The following is an 18,745-nucleotide window of genomic DNA, read 5'->3' as shown; positions in this document are numbered from 1 at the left end:
GCACAATTTGGTTTGAGCTTTTTTTTTTCGTTTTTCACTATTTACCATTCTCTGGAGCTAATGCTCTCTGCGCACGCGCTGTACAAACAGAACACGCATCTGTATAGACGGGAACTTTTTTATGGGGAGGTTAATTGACAACGAAGAGGGCTCTCTGCCTAGGGGCGTGCCCATTATTTTCCTGTTGAAATGATGACCTTTGCATATGACTGCCTGCGAGGTAGTTTTTGTGAATGTGGCGTAAATGTAGAGCCAGTCGGACAGTCTACCGCGTTTGAAGAGACTGTACATGTATACTCTATTTAGATGTACGTACGCTGAATTTGCAAGCTAACGAGTCGCAAGTATGCAATTGATGTGGTATGAAATGAAAGACGCCTTGGCGCAAGGGTTCCTTTCTGCGCAATATATACACAAGTTTCATTTTTTTCACGCCAGTTTTGTCCTCCCCTCACAGCATGCGGACTGCCTCCTGAATGGTCGCGTTCTTCTTCATGTCGTGCATCATCCAGAGGGCGATGCCGAGGGACAGGCCGGCGAGGATGAGAGAGAAGACGGTGCCGACGACGACGATGATGAGGGTGTTGTCGGCGTCCGAGTCGCGGCGGGCGACGACAATGTCGCGGACAACATTCATGAGCGTCGTGGCCATGTGGTCGCGGCCAAAGGTCTCCTTGACGCGCCGTCTGCCCTCGGCGCCCATGCGCTGGGCCTCGGCGGCGGGAAGGCCGAGGGCGCGGCGCATGACGGCCGACCAGGCGAGGGGCTCGTACGGGTCGCGGAGCCAGCCCGTCTCGGCCTCGACGACGGTCTCTGTCGGCCCGCCGGTGTTCGCGGCGAGCACGGGCACCTGCGCGAGCATGGCCTCGAGGGGGACGATGCCAAAGTGCTCATTGGCCGGCGTGTAGACGAGCAGGGCGGCGGCGCGCAGCAGCCGCCGCTTGAGGTCGTGGGGCACGGAGAGGAGGAAGAGCACGGGCGCGGACGTGTCGCCGGGCTGGCGCGCGGTCGGGTTGTCGGCCGTGTTGATGGTGTCGTGGGCGAGCTGGCACTCGTTGGCGAGGGACTCGAGCTCGCGGTGGTACTCTACGTTCTCCGCGACGCGGCGGTCGTAGCCGCCGGCGATAACAAGGCGCACTCCGCGGCGCTCATTGTCGGGGATACTGGCAAAGGCGCGGATGGCGAGGCCAATGTCCTTTTTGCGCTCAAAGCGGTTGATGCTGAGGAGCACGCGGTCGCCGTTGGGGAAGAGTGGAGGCCCGTCGTCGGTGAGGTCGTCCTCTTTCGACTCGGTGTCGACGCAGGGGTAGATGACGCGGGCGGTGGTGTGCTCGAGAAGCTCGGGCCAGGTGAGCTGGACGATGGACTTTGTAAAGTTGGAGTTGAGGGCGACGGCGTCGGCGAAACCCATGGACCACTCCTCAAGACGGTCAAAGGGGATGCGGTAGAGGCGTTTAAGCAGGGAGGCGTGGCGGCCCTGAACGAGGAGCAGGTCGGGAAAGTGGCAGTAAAAGACGATGCCCGTCTTGGGAGAGACCAGCAGGCGCAGCCACGGCAGGCCCGCGGACAGCTGGTCGACGATGAAGATGGCGGGTTTGAGATCCTCGAGCTCGCCGGTGAGCCAGATGTGCAGTAGGAGGTGGACCTGCCGCAGGATGGCGCAGAGAATAGTGAAGCGCCCGAAAAAGGAGCGCGGGATGAGCCAGGAGCCCTTGACGCGGACGTCGAGAGTACCTGAAGCAGTGTTAGACTGGATGGCGGCCCATGGCGAAGAGATGGGAGGGCGGGCTTACCATTGCGGCACTCGTCAAAGCAGTGGTGGGGGTCGCAGTAGTTGGTGTAGATGACGACCTTGGCGCCCTTGTCCTGGAGGCCGACGGCGGCGTCGACAACGAGCCGCTCGGCGCCGCCGATGCCCAGGTCCGGGTGGAAGAAGACGTGGCACCCCGCGACGGGTTTCGGCACGTACTTGGGTAGCGGCTCGCGCAGGAGGCGCTCGGCGTCCTCGGCCTGCCGCCGGGCGTGGTCCTCGCGTAGCGCCTTGCGGGCGGCTTTTTCCATCGGGCCCATTTTGCGCTTCGGCTGCGCAAAGGGGTTCGTCGTCGCGGCGGCGCGGGGCTGCTGCTGCGACGGCGATGATGGTTGCTCCTCCATATGTGTGCGTGCTGTGTGGGTGGATTGTGCGGTTCGCGCTTGTGTCGTAGGGGTTCGTCGTCGGTTTCGCGCGGCACTGGAGCTTTGCCAACGGGCTTTTACGAGGACGGAATCATGTGCGTTGGCTTGGGAGAGTGGCGATGCTGCCGGGCTGGGAGTCGGTCGGTTGGTGGTCGGGGTCCAGCTTGTTGTCCTCTACGGTTTTTTTGGAGCTCGTCTGAACCACTGTTGATGCCGGAGCCGCAGCGAACGGTGGGGCGCGACGCGACGTAATGGCGGCTAAGACCAGTTGCAGATTGGTGCAATGAGGAGTTGTGCAAAGAGGTCCAGATTGGGTAGTGACGGTATCTAGAAGATGAATATGAAGTAACTACCTGGTTGGCGTTTGGGAGTTGGTGATGTTGGTGCTGCGTTTGCTGCGGTGGAGCGCCAAGTTGGCAGCTGGCAGCTGCACAATCATGGATCTGCGTGCATAATCCAGGAACTTCTTGGATAACATGTATTTGCACAAGACTATACCATTCAAACGCAACTCGATGGCAACCATATTGCTCCGAGAATGAATTTGCCTTGAAAATCTGACTAGCCTCTACGTTAAACCCTGGGTCAAATTATCCAGCACACACCAACACAGCCTGTGAGAATGCATCCTGAATCGGAGCTAGGCTCGCTATAGATAATTGATGAATAAAAAAGTAGGTTACTATAGCTTAACGCCGATACCATAACGCCCACTAATTATTAGTGTGTTCTATAGGGTTAACATCCTAGGAATAGTAAAGTACTTTATACCTAGTATAAGGCCGCCATCCTTATTATTATTAGAGACACCTCTATAGGTTTTAATACTAAAATTTATATACTAATAGGCTTATAAAGCTACTATTCTAGGCTTATAAAGATTCTTAAGATTTATTAAATCTATAAATACTAATAATAGGTTAGTTAGGTTATCTATATTATTAATTTAGGCTAATAAAGAGCCTATTAATATTAATATAGTAAATATAGTATTAGGTATTATTAGCTATACCTTTATAATAAGGAAGGCTTTATAAGCCTTTATAGTAGCTATTAAGAAGTATATTTTAGCTAATATTTACTTAAATTAGCTTTAAATATACCTATTCTAGAAAGGAAGTATCCTATTAGTAGCTACTTATTTTTACGCTATATACTACCTTAACCCTTAATTAATAGGATTAAAAATAATTATAAAAGAAATAAACTTTTAAAATTAGGCTATACCTAATAAAGGTTAAAATTATTAATTATAAGAGATTCTTAATAGCTTTCTAATAAAGCGATGTAATACCTATATAAAAAACTATAGATCTTAGCTTAATAATAGTATAAGTACTATAGTACTAGCTAACTTAATAGTAGTAGATAGTAGGTAGTAAGTAGTAGGTAGTAAGGGCTAGATAGTATTTCCTTACCTGCTATATAAATTAGTATAGAAAAGCCGGCTTTAGCGTCTAGGTACTACACTAGCCACCCTAATAGTCACTAGCTACCTTCTTATTTGATAATTATCTATGGAGGTTCGGCAAATATTTTAGGCCCGACAAATCTACTAAAAAGGCACTCTGAAACTGCCTATTTCCATCTCGAACAGGCAATTTAGCCAACTGATCTTTCAACAAACAGTTTCCCCTGCTACTCCTGTCTGTAGCCAAAATTGTGCTTGCGCTGTACGTTACAGCGGTGCAGTTTGATAAGTTTAAAAAATCAAAGGCGCACTGATCAATGCACGCCTCCAAGGAAGTGGTGTTTGTTGCACGCAAGTCCACCACCACGCCTCGGCCAACCCCCTCAGAGCCGGCAGGGTAGTCCAAGTCGCAGAGTCGTAGAAAGAGCAGCGGACGGGTCGATGATGACCTGTAAATTGTGTTGTTGTCTGCGGGACAATTATAGCTGCCTATTCTTTGGTTGGTAGGGCTCGCGGAGCTTTCTGGGGACGAGGTAGCTGGGGTTGCTGTCGTTCCGACCGAGGTGGACGTGCTACTTCTTCATCGTTAGCCTGAGAATCTCCTCCGTGTCCCGAGGAATAGATTTAGTCAACCTTGCCGTGCCGTCGTTGCTTGAAAACAACTTCCTGCCCCCAAGTGCGCCGCCAACGCCGCCTCCCACGCCAGCGGCGACAGCGACGACCAAAAGAATCACCAACGCGATGAATTGAGCTCGGCTCAGCCCGCAGATGGATCTACCTTCTTTGCCACTATGCTGATGGACTTGGCTTGTGCTGCAAGGATGCGCCTCTGGGGAAGACTTATCATGGGCGATATACTCGGGTCCTGTATCGTAGGCTATATGCTCCGGGCCGGTATCATAGGCGTCGTAATTCACCTGTAGCCCTTCATAATCCGCTGGTTCCATTGTGAGAGATGCAAGTTGCCGCTTGTTACCCCTGAAACGCCGCGCCGTGCTGAACGGGACAATATAGCATACATAGATCACATGATGCAGTGTGAATGTGATGTAGGTAGGCCCTGAGGCTCAGCATAGTGAGTCCGCCACCTGGTAGAGGAAAAAAAATGATCGGAAGTATTCAACACTTGTTACTTCTGTTCCATTTAGTTTACTCTGACTACGTAGACTATGACAGTTATAATAAGAAACAGAGCAGTAGTGACAAGAAATGGCATTCCAATCCAAATCCCCCCAATCTTCAGCCCCCACTGGAAGGCTGCTGCAAAAACCGGCCCCCCAACGACAAGGCCAGCATAGGTGACCGACGTGACACTGGTGTAGAGCAAGCTCACATATCGCGGCTCAACCATGGCCGTGAGTAAGCTGCGAGCCGTGACGGTAAAGGTGAAGCCCAGGGCGATGAAGCTTTGTCCTATCACGGCACCAAGAGGATGCGACGAAAGGAAGATCAAGATGGATCCGATAGTTAGGCAGACACTGCTAATAAACGTGACGTACTTGTCTGCCTTCCACTGGACGAGACCCCTTTTGCAGGTCAAGTACCGGAGGAGCTTCGGTACCACGTAAAATAGCACGACGAGGTTGATTCCCGCGCGGAGAGGAAGAAGGTAGGAAGCCTAAAGAAAGCAGACGTGTTAGAGCGAAGATCGTTGCAGGCCGCTCGTGCGGGGGTGGGATAGTCGAACCTTTGCATAGTCCCAGTGGAACTTGAAGGAGCTGAACTGGAGAAGCACGCTTGAGAATTGACGACTAAGCTGGCAGCAGAAGAACGCGATGAGCATCAGAAATACATCCTTTGATAGCCAGGGGCCGAAGCCACGGGTACGCTTCGAGACGGCAGGTTTCTGCCGATGGTCGAGACTGGATGTGGCGGAACCGTTTTCAGAATTGATGTGCGTATCTGTACCATCATTCACATTGCTCTCAGTGTCGTTGTCGGGTATCGACTGGTATTTTGCGGGCGAGGAAGGAAGGAAGCGACCGAAAGACAGTACTACCACGATTAAAGTTGCTGCCAGGGCGCCAATGCTACCGAGAACTGGTATCCAGGGATTGATGGACAAAAAGGCTGAGCCGAGGGGTATAGAAACCATTTCCGACAGCAAGACTGCGGCGTGAACGTAGGAAAAGGCGGCGGTTCTTTATAAAATAGACCATGAATTCCAGTCAGCCAGCTGTTGGTATGGCTGACACCTGAGCACACACAGGAACAGGGCACGTACCTTTGCTCCGGCGCACACATGTCGGCAATCATGGTATAACACATGGACGTCATGGTCGCGCCGCCGCCGCCGATGAGCTGAAAGGCGCCGGAGAGCCACAAACTGCGCAGCGGGAGGGTCTGGGGTAGCCAGCCTGTTTGTGTAAGCCCGAGCCGCGCTTTGCGCAGCACCACCCCGCGCGAAAGGTCGCCATGAAGAGGGGACAAAAAAAGCAAAAAGGAATTCCAAAAAATTGAGACAGAGCACAGGGGGGTACTTACAAACAATGGCTATCCAGCACTCACTCAGCAGGGTGCCAAAGAGAGCCAACATGAGAACGTTTGTGCGTCCGATGTGATCTGCTAGAATACCGTAAGGAATAGAGACGAGGATGCCTGATGAAACGCGGCACTGAGGTTAGCATGATGGCACAAGAGACGACCATGGCAGCGGAGAAAATGGAAGCGGCGCACCCGGGACAGTGTCAAACGTTTCTTTCCACCCGTTGACCAGGGCCAGCTCAGCCTGGACGGGTGCGACCTTGCAGTCGCCCATGGCATCGTCGCGCCCCCACGCCCGATAATGAGTGCGGCATATGATTTGCTCAAAGATGACGAGCCGGGGCGTCATGGGCACACTGGCGACGACGTCGAGTATCAGGATGAGGGCGCTGGCGGCGAGGGTGACAGTCAGGTGGGTGGGCGCGGCGCGCGGTCGCGGACTGGCGGTGCCGGAGCTTCTTGCCGCGTCGGACGGTGATGTCGGGAGAAGCAGCGGTGATTCCTCCGTGTCCTTGCCATGGTCGTGCCATGCCGGGAATGCGCGTCGCGGCCGATTCTCTGCGCCGAGCATGGTTGGGATGATGTATGTGTAGCGCGTGCTCGTTGTCGCTGCGTCTCTGCTACGTCTTGGGGCGATTTCTCATCAAAGGTGCAGAAAGTAGGCTTCTGGGAAGGAGTAGGTGATTGTTGAGAAGTAGACGATGGTGCTGTTCCTTTGAGCGGACAAGAGACGCAGAAGGCTGCGCTGACGCATGCAAACGGCGGCGGCGGCATGGCGGCGGTGTATTCATGTGTGTTGTAATCTGTAGTGCGTCCTCATTGTGTGTTGCGTGTGCATGCACCTCTCGCTGTGCCAGACATGTGTATGCGTATGGGCGGCCATGCATTTGACCGTCATTCGGCATAGTGTGAATCATACTAGTTATATGTATGGCGGTTTATCAGGAGGGGAGGCTTTTTTCGGAAGCATTCTTTTTGGTCATACCAAGCCGGCTTCTCCACTCACACACGGCAACTTGGCACCTATTATTATCTTCAGAATTGACCCCCAAATTCATCGTCGCATCTTTTCTCTACCTGCGAAGCCTGACGGCCCAGCCTGCCTGCCCATAGTGCGTTGCTGCTGTGGGAAGCGTGTATTCAGTCCAGCGCAGGCCGAACAAGACAGGCACCCGCCATCTTGACCTGATGCAAACCCGCGAGATCCTGATCTTTCCGAGGCTACACACATGGGACGAGGAAATGTGTCCAGCCCCTGACATGCAGCACTGCTGAGCTTATCCCTCTCCGCCCCTTACCGCCCCCCCCCTCCTGCTACTGCCCCATTCTCCCCTCACATGCGAGACAGCTTGTATCGTCTTGGCCAAGAACGGATCGGCGGCAGCGGCCACAAGGCATCGCTGCCCGAGGAAACATGTCGTAGCCACGCGACCCCCAGAGGCTGAGGCGGTGGCCCGAATATGTCACGCTCGCATGATAGGGACGATTACGTATGGACCCGGGTGACCCTTTTCTTCCACGACACTATACTCCGTACTCTGTACCCAGCTGGGATATTTCTAGCTCCTTGATTGCCTGTCATCGCACAGAAACAGCGCTCTACAAAGTAGTTCCGACAGTAACTATATCCCTGGACACACTGTGTTCAAACCGGCCTACACCACAGCACCCCCGGAATCCTGCTGTCTAGGCTCTGCAGCGACATCATACCGGCCATCAGGCCGTAGTAGAATAGCATGCGCCATGCTGGCTATGGGCGGGATAAATACCACCTCGTGGCCGAGGCGCCGCATAAAGTCAACCGTTGCGTTGTCGTACAGCGTCTCGAAAACGACATGGTTCGGGACCAGCTGGTCGTGGAGGCGTGGCTTGGCCAGGATCTCAGCTGCCGACAAGCCCTCGTCCAGGGCCGCAAGAATGGTTTGCGTCGTCGCCGTTGTGATGAAGCTGCCGCCCGCGGCGCCGGCAATCATGAACAGCGACCCGTCCGGACGCAGCACCATGGAGGGCGCCATGGACGAGAACGGACGCTTGCCCGGTTCTATAAAATTCGCGCGCGAGGGACAGTACCCAAACGAGGCGGAGGCGTTTGGGCGTGAGAAATCTGCGCAGGGCGTGGGTTAGTTACGCCGACCGGTGTCTCTGCTTGACGGGACCAGCACATACCATCCAGTTCGTTGTTCAAAATGATGCCACTTTCAGGAACCATGACGTGGCTCCCGAAGAGGTGATTGATGGACGTCGTGGCAGAGATGGCCAGCCCAGACGAATCCACGCTGGCCATGTGTGATGTACCTGGCCTACATGGCGCAAATCAGCGTCTTGGAGACAGTCACTAAGCGATGAGTGATTGAGCAGATGCAATACGATCCAACTGCTGGAAGATGCAGTGTCGGACAAAAAAAAGGACTTACGTGTCGATACTCTCGATGCCATCGGGATTGTATTCGGATACGTTATGTGTCTGTGTATCCAGTATACGCCGACGAATGCCGTCCGCAGTCGACTGGCGTATCATGAAATCCTGGTATTCTTGCATGCCTTCTACAAAGTCTGGGTCACCCAATTTTGTCCTCTTAAGCGTCTCGTTAGCACCTAGCCCTTCACACTGCAGTGAGACAGACACTAACCAGACCATATGCAAAGCGCATCGCCTCGTCCAGGCGATGCGTACTCAAATTCACATTCTCGGGCGCGAACAAACCATCATACGTGTTGAGCACCTTGAGAATATTGGCCACGACGATTCCACTCGACGGTGCCGTGGTGGTCACGACACGATGGCCCCGGTACTCGGTCTCGGACCAGTTCCGGACGACCGCCTTGTAGTCTCGCAGGTCCTCCATCGTCATGATGCCCCCGGCCGTCTCCACGGTCGCAACGAGCTGCCGCCCAAGATTACCGGAGTACAAAACGTCAGGCCCGTGCAAGGCGATTTGCTCCAGCGTGGCCGCGTAGCGCTTCCGTGTCATCGTGTCCCCGAGACGGAGCCGGCAACCGTTGGGGGCAAAGTCGACGGACCAGTCGGGATGGGTGCTGAGGAAGTCCTCTCCGCTTTCTTCAGTGGCGTAATTCATGTAGCGAAGGAGATCTCTTGTCACGGGAAAACCGTGCCTCGCCAGATGAATGGCAGGCCCCAGGACGGTTGACCACTGTAGGGCGCCGTATTTCCGGTGAAGGTGCTCCAAGCCTCTCAGCTCACCAGGTACACCACTGACGCTTTATGAGCCGTTCTGCTGTTCGGAGCGAATGCGGGAAAGTCAGAAGCTCACCTTTTTAGGCCTAAATTGCTCGACGCATCTGCATGAGCAAACATGTCCGTGGTAGACAAGGCAGGCGCCGTCTCGCGGAAATCCAAAAACTCAAAGGAGCCGGTAGGATCCCTCACGAGTATGAAACCGCCGCCGCCGATTCCGCTGTGGTACATTGCTGTGCAAGGGGTCATCCGTCATCAGTCAAGTACTTGTCCAGGGGGGGGGGGTTCCAACTGTGAGCAGAAGCACGTACCGACCACGCCGAGGCAGAAACTCGTCGCCACCACCTGTCCGAGCAAATCAATCTCACTCTGAAAGGTTTTCACGTTTATTGTTTCCATACCGCATCGGCAGCATTGCCGCCCACCTTCATCATGGCTGCCCCATGGTGACTACAGAGAGCACTTTCGCTGACCACGGCGCCGTGCCGTGCCGGCTTGCACCAGACCCGGGAGTGCGGACAAGTCGGCGACGAGGACAATGCTGAAAAGTTATGAAATATCACAAAGAGGGCACAAACGGCAGCCAGGATCTTATATGGGGCAACCCGATACAGGGCGAGACTTGCACGCCCAACGCCGGATCGCGGACAGGACTGCTTCGTGGTGTCTGCAATCGCGACATGGCCACTACTTGTCTTCCCCATTATCGCGTGTGAATGCGGAAAATGAAAGTGATGTTCAATCAACTGAGGCTAGACACGCTGACAAATCGAGAAATTGTCGACGAGCTTCTTCAAGGACAAACCGAAGAAAGTCCTTGACCGGCTGGCTGGCAATGGCACGACGTGTTCCTCGGCATGCTGCATTCTGCATCCCGCACGAGCTCACTAGCCCCTCTCCCACATTCATTCCATTTACAGTACCTCTCTTTCTCGTCGCCATGGCTTCCGTCTGAATGCAGGCTATTTGGCGCGGCGCCAAATAGCACGTCTGCGCCAAACATGCGTTGGCGCCCAATACGGAAGTCCAGAGCAGTCCGGCGCCACCAAAATACGCAGCGCCGCATTCAATACTACCATGGAATTTGATACGGGATGCGGGCACTGCGATGGACTGCCACTCGCTGTACAAGACGGCAGTCGTACGGTCATGTAGGGTGAAGCCACTTGCTGCGTGATGGCGCCCGAATGTTGGGCATGCGGCTGAGCACGCATCACTTTATGAATGGTCGAGATGGTGCTACTATAGACTTGGTTGCATAGCAAAATCGCCCTCTAGTCTTGCAAATAATTAGCGTCGACTTCTTCGCCTTGGCCTTCCATCCAGGGTACGCAGGCATCCCAGAGAGCCCGAAACTCGCCATTCCCCATCTCCATGGTTTCTCTCCAAATGTCCATGTCTACCCGGTGACTCCAAGACAAGAACGTGACCAAGATGAAGTCCGCATAACCAGCAACCTCCCCCTCCAAGAACGGTCCCTTTTTACCTTGTGCTCCAGTGAGCATCTTCAAGAAAATGTCCAGTTCTGCCTTCATGGCGTCGATTGCGCGCCTCTTACCCTCTTCGTCAGTCACTGCGAGCTCTGCCAGGGGCTTTCCAAACCACTCGGCGCGTGTCCTTAAAAAGTACTCCTTGCCGCGATCGTCCAGGACGTCGCCCGCTTTGGGGAGCAAGACGAAGAGCGCCTCCTTGGCGGCCCGTAGCATCAGCTTCTCCGTGGCAAGGGCAAGCGCGTAGCTTGCCGCGCCCGAAGGGAACAAAGGCGGCGATGGGACTAGAGTATCAAGATGGTGCGCGATGGTAAGAGACTCCATCATGGCACCTGCAGGATTGGTAGTGATGGATGTCGGGTGGCGGATGGCTGGAAGGGTATACTGCACACGGCCCTCGCTGTGCGGTTTGATGGAGAAGCTTTCAAGAAGAGGAGCGATGTCAGGATATGATATGAAGCTCTGCACATAGGGAATCTTTTTGTAGTTCAAGACCATCCGAATCTTCAGCGTGGTGGAAGACCATGATCTCATAGGCCCTAGGCGAGTTAGTTTCAACAGTACAGGTTTCCCATGCAGAACGAATAATGGCAAGGTAAATACCTGGAAGAATAGAATCAATGTCGAAGAAGTGAACGGGCTTTGCGATACTCATTGTAGAGGCTATGGATCAAAGTGACGGGTTTGCAACGTAAGGTAGGGATTGAGCTTCTTGCGATTGCGCAAGACAGAAGTCGGACATTCCAGGTGACACTAGAAGGATGAGGAAAGCTCCCTCTCCGTACTGCATAGCTCCGGGAGTTTACGGCTATTTTGACGCGTCCGCTTGCGGCAATCAAGGAGGAAGGAAGGCCGCGGTGCAATTATGCCACCAAACATGCAGGCTCACCGCTTTCGGAGCTTAAAAGAAGAAGAATGAAGACGAAGAAGAAGAGAGAATATAACTCCATCGGACATTCCTTTGAAAACCCTCACCGACTTGCCAGAATGACTACCGCGGACGACTGCACTGTGACCGGCACACCCATCGTGGTCAATGGCTCAGATGCGACGATTAAGACGCTTCTAGCCAGCTTCCTGCACAACCCTGCGCTTCTAGACAACTTTCATATCCCAAGACTCAAGCTGCGCCTGGCTACGATACAGACCTGGGGAGTGCGAGAGGGAGACCATCTGGTCGATATCGGCTGCGGACAGGGCGAGTCCTCTCTCGCGCTCGCCACCGTCGTCGGCGACCGCGGCCATGTCTCTGCCATCGATCCCGCGCCATTGGAATACGGGCACCCATTTTCCATGCGCGAAGCGCACGACCATATCCGCCAGTCCGTGCTCGGCCCGCGCGTATCCTTCTACCAGGCCGACGCCCCGTCGTTCCTCGCAGACCAGCGGCCGGACCGGCCCCTCGACGGCGCCGTCCTGTGCCAGAGCCTCTTTTACTTCCCCGACGAGCGCCAGGTCCAGTCGCTCTTCACGACGCTGCAGGGCGCCGGCATATCGCCCGTCTACGTCTCCGAGTGGTCGTACGCCCCGTCTAGCGAGACGCAGGCCGCCCACGTGCTGGCGACGACGGCGCAGGCGCTGTACTACCGGTACAAGCCCGCGGCCCGCATCGGCGTGCGCGAGCAAAACGTGCGCGCCGGCGTCGACCAGCAGGCCATTCTGCGCGCGGCCAAGGCGGCCGGCTACAGGATCGCCAGAGAGACGCTCATCACTCCCGGACAGGACATGCTCGAGGGCCAGTTTGAAGTCCGCTATGTGCTCGGGCCGCTCTTCCAGCAGCGAGTCGCGGACGCGGCCTTGTCAAAGGACCAGGAAGCGGAGATTGCCGCGGTGGTTCAGGAGTTGAGAGAAGAAGTAGAGAAGGAGCTGTATTCGGGTGGTGCATCTGTGAGGGCAATGGATGTGTGGGCTCCTGTCTTTGAACTGGCCCAGTAACGAGCGGCGGAGACGTACATGGAAATATGCGGTTTACAATTACTTTGCCTGGCACGGCTTACATAGTTGTTCAACACCTCTATATAAAGATTGTCCATATACTCGGCTTCAAGTGCTGCATCACCAACCTCCAATTGCAGTCCGCACCTCCGCCGTCCAGAATCTTCCAGCACTCTTCGCTCAGCGCTCTCAGGCAGGCTACTGTGGTCGAGGAAGGGTCTACCATGGCAGCCTCGGCCAAGACGTTGGAAAACGCGGCGCGGTGATGGCCCGTAGCCAAGCTTGCAGAGACGCAAAAGGCCCACGACATGGACCTGAGCTCTCCGTGGCCAAATGAGGACGCCTCCCACAGCGGCACAGACCGTTCGAGCGTGTCGTGTATCTCTGGCACCGCCGGGCGACATCCGGACGTGAGGGTATGGATGTAGATGCAGACACCATACGCGAAGATGAGCGTCTGGGCATCGCTGGCCCCTCTTTTGCTTCTGGTAAGACGACGGCTGCCAGGCAGTTGCATGCGGAAAGTATGCTTACTGAATTTGACGCTCAATGTTGGACAGCATGTCGTCGGCTTTGCCGACCAGCTCTCGCATGCTCAGCCGGTTCTGGGCCTCCTGCTCCTGCTTCCAGAGCGCGGCGCCGACGGCGTCGAGCAGCGCAACGAGCGCCCACGCCTGGAAGCCGGCGACGTGAAAAAACGAGTCGCCCGACAGGCCCGAGGAAAGCAGACGGCGGTAGAGGCTCGCGGCGGCGGGCATGGCGTGGCAGGACGAGCAGTGCAGGACATGCACCCGGATCAAGCTGTAGGTGAAGAACTCGACGGTTCGACGCTCCATGCGGGAGGCCGCGGGGACAGCGGCCGGCTTGGTCGGCGAGAGCTCACCCATGTACACGAGGTCCTCGGAGCACTTAGCCAGCGCGTCCGAGGCCGAGTCCAGATATGTCAGAGTGGCGTTCAAGTTCTCACTCAGGGCCTAGCATCTTTTGTCAGACTCCTTCATTGCGCCCGCGTGGCCGAGAGGACCTTTTTCTCACCTCGAGCATGGCCAGCTGCACGCTGCATATCACCGTCTCGCGCGTCTGCCAGCCGACCGACCCCCCCTGCACGCCCCCCCGGCAGCCGGCGTCGAGGAGCTGGCAGTAGCGCTCCATGGCTCTGTTCCGGAAGTGGTCGTACTCGCGAAAATGCTCGGTGCGCCGGCCGTCGTGCGGCGGCGTCTGGAGGAACGCAAAGTAGGCGCTCGTGCTGAGCGCCGTGTAGAAGAAGGTCGGCGACCGATGCAGGAGCCACAGCAGCCAGGCCTTGTCCGTCATGGACCAGGCCTGCGCGCGGGGGTGCAGCCTGCCAAAGTCGTGTCCGAGAAACTGCATCATGAGCTCAATCTCGCGCTCCTGCAGCGCGCTGATGTGCAAGGAGGCGGCGGCGGCGCCGAGTGCCGCCGCCGGCAGCGCCGAGTACGCGGCGTCCCCCTGCGAGCCCGAGCCCTGGCTGTTGAGCGTCGTCGCCGACGAGGCGTCGAACAGGGCCGGCGTCGACACCAACAGCCCGTCGACGCCGCTCGCCCACAGCCCCGACATGACGGACGGCGGCGTGTGCAGGCTGGGCAGGCTGAGCTGCAGATCCAGCATGGCGGAGAAGTCGTACTCGTCGGCGCTCTCCTCGCGCGCGTCCGTCGACGGCGGCGGCGACGGCCCCAGCGCCGTCTCGTCGGGGGAGGCTAAAGCGAGCGAGGGCGACAAGCAGACGTCGTCGTCGTCGTGCGCCGGCGTCGCCTGGGACGCTTCCTGCGCCGCGTAAGGGGGACGCTCCGGATGCTGCTGCTGGAAGAGCTGCTGCGCGTGCCAGCGCGTCTGCTGCGACCGGCGCCGGAGCTGGAGCCGGTCGACCTCCTCCTGCTCGCGCTGCCCGCGGTCTTTCCAGGCCGGACGTGGGCCGTAGCCGTGGCAGACGACGCCGCGCGCCTTGCAGTTGGAGCACGGCATGCCGTCCTCGGGACACTTTTTGCGCCGTAGCCGGCAGGTCCAGCAGCCGGACTTGCTGCGCTGGTTCACCATGGGAGCGAGAGCTTACGGTGCGAGCATTGACAGGCTAACCAAGGTGCCGAGGCTTTCATATAGCGATGAGTGTCTTTGGGACATTGGCGATTTGGCTCTGAACCTGATGAGCGCGGCCGGGGAGGGACGGGTACTCTGCCGTGGACGGTGGCTCGCAGCAGCTGTCCCGGCGCTAGCCACGCCGTGCGATGCCGTACGAGATGCAGTCGCAAGTGGGTGTGGAATCTGCATTGGGTAGATCTTGCCCTCCAACGACAGAAACCGGGAAGTCGCAGACGCGGAGGCGGCCGACCGCCCGCCCGAGCAGCGCCGAACCCCCCCATCAAATCAGCCCCCGCCCCATCTGATGTGAATCGATTAGACATAGTCTGACCGAGAACAGGTCCGATCCATCTACGCGGGAACGCATGAGAGATGCGTCGCCGCACATTCATCGTGTGAGGGATCGGATTTGAAGCCTGGCAGGGGCGAGCTGAGTCAACGGCTTGTATGCCCTTCTCCAAACAGCCGAGCCACTGCTCGGTATAGGCGTGATGAGTCTTAATCATTACGGTTTTCCATTGATGAAACCCCTCCGCTGGGCCGCCATTCCATCAGCATCGCGGCTTTCTGGGATGGGGCAAGCCGAGCTCATTCTGCATGGCTCCGCGCCACTAGAGGTGAAATGCAGCCGTTCCCCCGCCCTGGTACAGCTTTCGCACCAAGCACATGCGTCCTCTCCTCATCCGTATTGATTTGGGGGCAGTACCATTCTCGCACTTGCTGTGGCGCCGCCCCCCGAGTTGATGCCGTGTTCTCCGTGGTGCCTTTCACGTGTCGTGAGTGGGTGACCGTAGTGTTCAGAGGGAGTTTGCGAAGCCGATCTGGCGGGGTAACGGAGTCTAGATTGACAGATTTTCAAGCGGAGCAAAATTTGTTTGCGCCCCCTGTTCGATAACAACGCGCAAGTTGGATATAGGGCGTGTGGCTATAGTACCACCTGTGGTATAACACAGGTTTCCGGCTCGTCTGCGTAATAGGGAGAGTCGTTATTCGATTCAATGGTTCCTTACAAAGCCGGTCATCGGTCATTGGCCATCCATGTGGCGAATATTGCAATACATGGCAAATGCAGCGACTGGCAGCAATCTCCTTGAGCGCTACTTATTGAACTGCTCCGCGGCCTAGTCTTCGGCGACGGCGAAAAGGAGTGCCGCAAACCCCGCAAGTAAATCGTCCAAGTTAATGTAGGCGCAGCCCTTTTGGGCGCCTGTAGATGAGATCCCGGCGCCTCCTAGGTACGGCCGGCCGGCGGTACCCGTGAGCTCGGGACACCAGCGGCTACGGTGTACGGTGTAGCAGCGAAGGGCAAAGTTTCTCGGATCATCGTCCATCTTCTAGAAGTGAATTTTCTTGAATCGTCTCTTAAAATGCTGAAACTCTTGCTCTTTGTTGTGGCGGTTGTGGTTTCGTTCGTTGTATACAGGCGATGGCTTCATCCTCTGTCCCACTTCCCCGGTCCGTTTATGGCATCGGCATCCGGTCTGTACCAAACCTACTGGAGCTTCCGACCGGATATGCCAAACAACTTTATCAAGCTTCATGAGAAATACGGTAGATTCACCAAAAATTACAAGAAATTTCGTCGTCCATCTTCCCACCGTACTGACTCAACGACTACTGCCGCAGGACCGATTGTGCGGTACAGCCCCAATGGCCTTATTTTCAACGACCACGAGCTCCTTGCCGTGGCGTACGGTCGACGGGCAGATAAATCCGACTTCTTCGCCGCTAATTTTGACAGTGATGCGACCTTTAATCTGCAGAAATACGAAGATCATGTAGCCAGTAAAAAGGCCATTGCGACTGCGGTAAGCCGTGTCCTCGACGCTTCCTGTGTTGCTGTCGCGTAGACCGTCACGAGGCAGAAAACCTCTGTTCTAATCCGACATGTATTCCCAGTACTCGGACCAGAACCTCCGACTGTTTGAGCCTAGCTTGGATAAGCTGCTGACTCGCTGGCTGGAGCTTTTGCACCAGGGAACGACACAGGATGATAGCGTTGACCTCTATGAGCGCGCAGGGTAAGACTGCGTCCCATTTCATACCAAAGGACACAAGGACACACCATCTAACACATATCCATGGCAGCTGGCTGGCGAGCGATGCCGTGAGTCTGCTTATTACCGGCAAGGCTCTAGGTTTCATCGAATCACAGTCCGACGTGCGGAATCTGCTTCATAACAAGGACAACACCTTTGACTGGCAGAAATTTCTCGCCATCCAGGAAAATGTCTCTTGGTATGTGCGCAACACATGGCTCGGAAGGAACTTGATCATGGCTCGCCCCACCGATAAGTCTGGCGTTGGAGTATTCATGAAGGAGAGAGACTGCATCATTGCTTCGGCAATAGACAAAAATGGGCATTTGAACAGAGGCGCACTGGTCGAGGGAAGCCTCCTGAGCTCCTTGCTGGAGTCGCACTTTGCTGGCAATGGCATGTCGTTGAAGGACATTGGAGCCGAGATCCTTTTCGCTCTGTAAGTACCATTGACCGTTCCGTGTCGTCGTCGCCCCATACGAGAGCATCATAACTACAAAACTAAAACTCGAAATGTATACGCAGGCTCGCCGGGTCTTCTGTGACCCCTCTCAACCTCTGGACAGTGATTTTTCTCATTTCCAAGGACAAGTCAGTCCAGGAGAAGCTCAGCCTCGAGCTCAAACACGCCGAGCGCCTCGGCACGATCCCGTCCAAAGCCCACATCACGTCCAACGAGAAAGCACAGAGCCTCCCTTATCTGCATGCCTGCATCCAAGAAGCGCTCCGCTTCGCGCCGACCGTCTCGCAGCTCCCGCGGCTGTCTCCGCGAGACACGGGACAGGAGCTGCACGGAAAATATGTCCCTCCTGGCGTTTCCGTGTCCACAAGTCCTTGGGTCATGGGCAGGAGCAAGGTGCTGTACGGCGAGGACGCAGGCATCTATCGGCCGGAGCGCTGGCTGGAAGTGTCCACGGAAAAGCGACGGTACTGGGAGAGGCACGGGTTTCACTTTGGCTACGGGGGCAGAAAGTGTGCGGCAAGACGGTTTGCGCTTGCCCAGCTGCATAAGAGTGTTGCTGAGGTAAGTGCCGGACGGCGATGCCTGCGTCAACAAGGTAGGCATTGAGCTGACAGCGCATCCGACAGGTCTTTCGACGGTTCAACGTGCAAGCAGATGGTCCTGGGCATGGAACAAGCACCGGGAGACCATCCACCCGGAAGTTTCGCTTTATTTTGAGAACAGACGACCTAAAAAGGTCGGAGGAGTAAAAGAGTACGCCGTTCGTAGCCGCTGAATCCCCTTCTACTCTTTGCGACTTGACAGAGACTCCTGTATAAACTAGCTGCTCTGCTACATCCTGGCTCATTTTGCAATGACTATGTGCCCGATCGCGATAGACGTGTTGTAGCCTACAGTGGAGGAGCGAATCCCGCAGGGTCACTTTGGCTCGAGCCTCTTCCCCAGCTACCCATGCCCAGACTTCACAACTGGCCACAACACACTGGCGCAGGGTAGCAGAGGCGCAAGCTACCGGAGGCGCAATGCAATGTATCGGAGGCGCAATGTATCGGAGGCGCAATATATCGGAGGCAGATGGCGATGCGCCAATGACAGGAACCTCCGACAGCCCGTACGACTCGGACAAGTCTGGCGCCGCGCCTTTTCGACAGTACTGCTGCTATCAAGGTAACGTGACCTGAACGATTGCTGGAAGCATCTGCAATGCATATATAGCAGAGCTTCATACCGGTGTCGAAGAATGGATCAGCTACTCACTATCAGTTCTCATCAACGTTCTCGATACTTTGCAATACCACCACCATGAAGCTTTCTTTGATCGCCGTGCTTGCCGTTGGCGGCGCCATCGCTGCACCCACACGCCTGGTATGCCCATAAAAACCTTCCCTGGTGATGGACAGCTGTACTAATTCGACCTCGAAATAGGATAACGCTGTTGAGGACTACGCCATTGCT

At 55.8% G+C, this 18,745-nt stretch overlaps 7 protein-coding genes across 7 annotated transcripts; 2 read left to right on the top strand and 5 right to left on the bottom strand.

The window, feature by feature from the left end:
• Positions 1 to 451: 451 nt before the first annotated feature.
• Positions 452 to 2,154, bottom strand: CCM_02067 (mannosyltransferase; the record flags this gene model as incomplete). Its single annotated transcript, XM_006667221.1, has 2 exons — positions 452 to 1,734; positions 1,794 to 2,154. 2 exons carry the CDS (start codon positions 2,152 to 2,154, stop codon positions 452 to 454), a joined length of 1,644 nt encoding a protein of 547 aa, XP_006667284.1.
• Positions 2,155 to 4,730: 2,576 nt separating this feature from the next.
• Positions 4,731 to 6,641, bottom strand: CCM_02066 (MFS multidrug transporter, putative; the record flags this gene model as incomplete). The annotated part of the gene is made up of 5 exons (XM_006667220.1): positions 4,731 to 5,204; positions 5,274 to 5,616; positions 5,811 to 5,943; positions 6,071 to 6,184; positions 6,263 to 6,641. The coding sequence occupies 5 exons, from the start codon at positions 6,639 to 6,641 to the stop codon at positions 4,731 to 4,733; spliced, it is 1,443 nt and encodes a 480-aa protein (XP_006667283.1).
• Positions 6,642 to 7,725: 1,084 nt separating this feature from the next.
• CCM_02065 (gamma-glutamyltranspeptidase) lies at positions 7,726 to 9,700 on the bottom strand (the record flags this gene model as incomplete). Its single annotated transcript, XM_006667219.1, has 7 exons — positions 7,726 to 8,174; positions 8,237 to 8,346; positions 8,485 to 8,678; positions 8,701 to 9,283; positions 9,343 to 9,499; positions 9,578 to 9,635; positions 9,668 to 9,700. The coding sequence occupies 7 exons, from the start codon at positions 9,698 to 9,700 to the stop codon at positions 7,726 to 7,728; spliced, it is 1,584 nt and encodes a 527-aa protein (XP_006667282.1).
• Positions 9,701 to 10,540: 840 nt separating this feature from the next.
• On the bottom strand, positions 10,541 to 11,411 carry CCM_02064 (glutathione S-transferase, putative; the record flags this gene model as incomplete). The annotated part of the gene is made up of 2 exons (XM_006667218.1): positions 10,541 to 11,295; positions 11,360 to 11,411. 2 exons carry the CDS (start codon positions 11,409 to 11,411, stop codon positions 10,541 to 10,543), a joined length of 807 nt encoding a protein of 268 aa, XP_006667281.1.
• Positions 11,412 to 11,743: 332 nt separating this feature from the next.
• Positions 11,744 to 12,691, top strand: CCM_02063 (uncharacterized protein; the record flags this gene model as incomplete). The annotated part of the gene is made up of 1 exon (XM_006667217.1): positions 11,744 to 12,691. The coding sequence occupies one exon, from the start codon at positions 11,744 to 11,746 to the stop codon at positions 12,689 to 12,691; it is 948 nt and encodes a 315-aa protein (XP_006667280.1).
• Positions 12,692 to 12,770: 79 nt separating this feature from the next.
• Positions 12,771 to 14,746, bottom strand: CCM_02062 (C6 transcription factor, putative; the record flags this gene model as incomplete). The annotated part of the gene is made up of 3 exons (XM_006667216.1): positions 12,771 to 13,167; positions 13,226 to 13,665; positions 13,727 to 14,746. 3 exons carry the CDS (start codon positions 14,744 to 14,746, stop codon positions 12,771 to 12,773), a joined length of 1,857 nt encoding a protein of 618 aa, XP_006667279.1.
• A 1,409-nt stretch (positions 14,747 to 16,155) lies between these two features.
• On the top strand, positions 16,156 to 18,461 carry CCM_02061 (Cytochrome P450; the record flags this gene model as incomplete). Its single annotated transcript, XM_006667215.1, has 5 exons — positions 16,156 to 16,596; positions 16,688 to 16,809; positions 16,877 to 17,266; positions 17,353 to 17,851; positions 18,180 to 18,461. The coding sequence occupies 5 exons, from the start codon at positions 16,156 to 16,158 to the stop codon at positions 18,459 to 18,461; spliced, it is 1,734 nt and encodes a 577-aa protein (XP_006667278.1).
• Between the last annotated feature and the right edge of the window lie 284 nt (positions 18,462 to 18,745).

Source organism: Cordyceps militaris, assembly GCF_000225605.1.
Source record: "Cordyceps militaris CM01 unplaced genomic scaffold CCM_S00002, whole genome shotgun sequence".
Lineage (NCBI taxonomy): Eukaryota > Fungi > Ascomycota > Sordariomycetes > Hypocreales > Cordycipitaceae > Cordyceps > Cordyceps militaris.
Note: the sequence above shows the minus strand (reverse complement) of the source record. Positions and strands in the feature narration are given on the sequence as shown.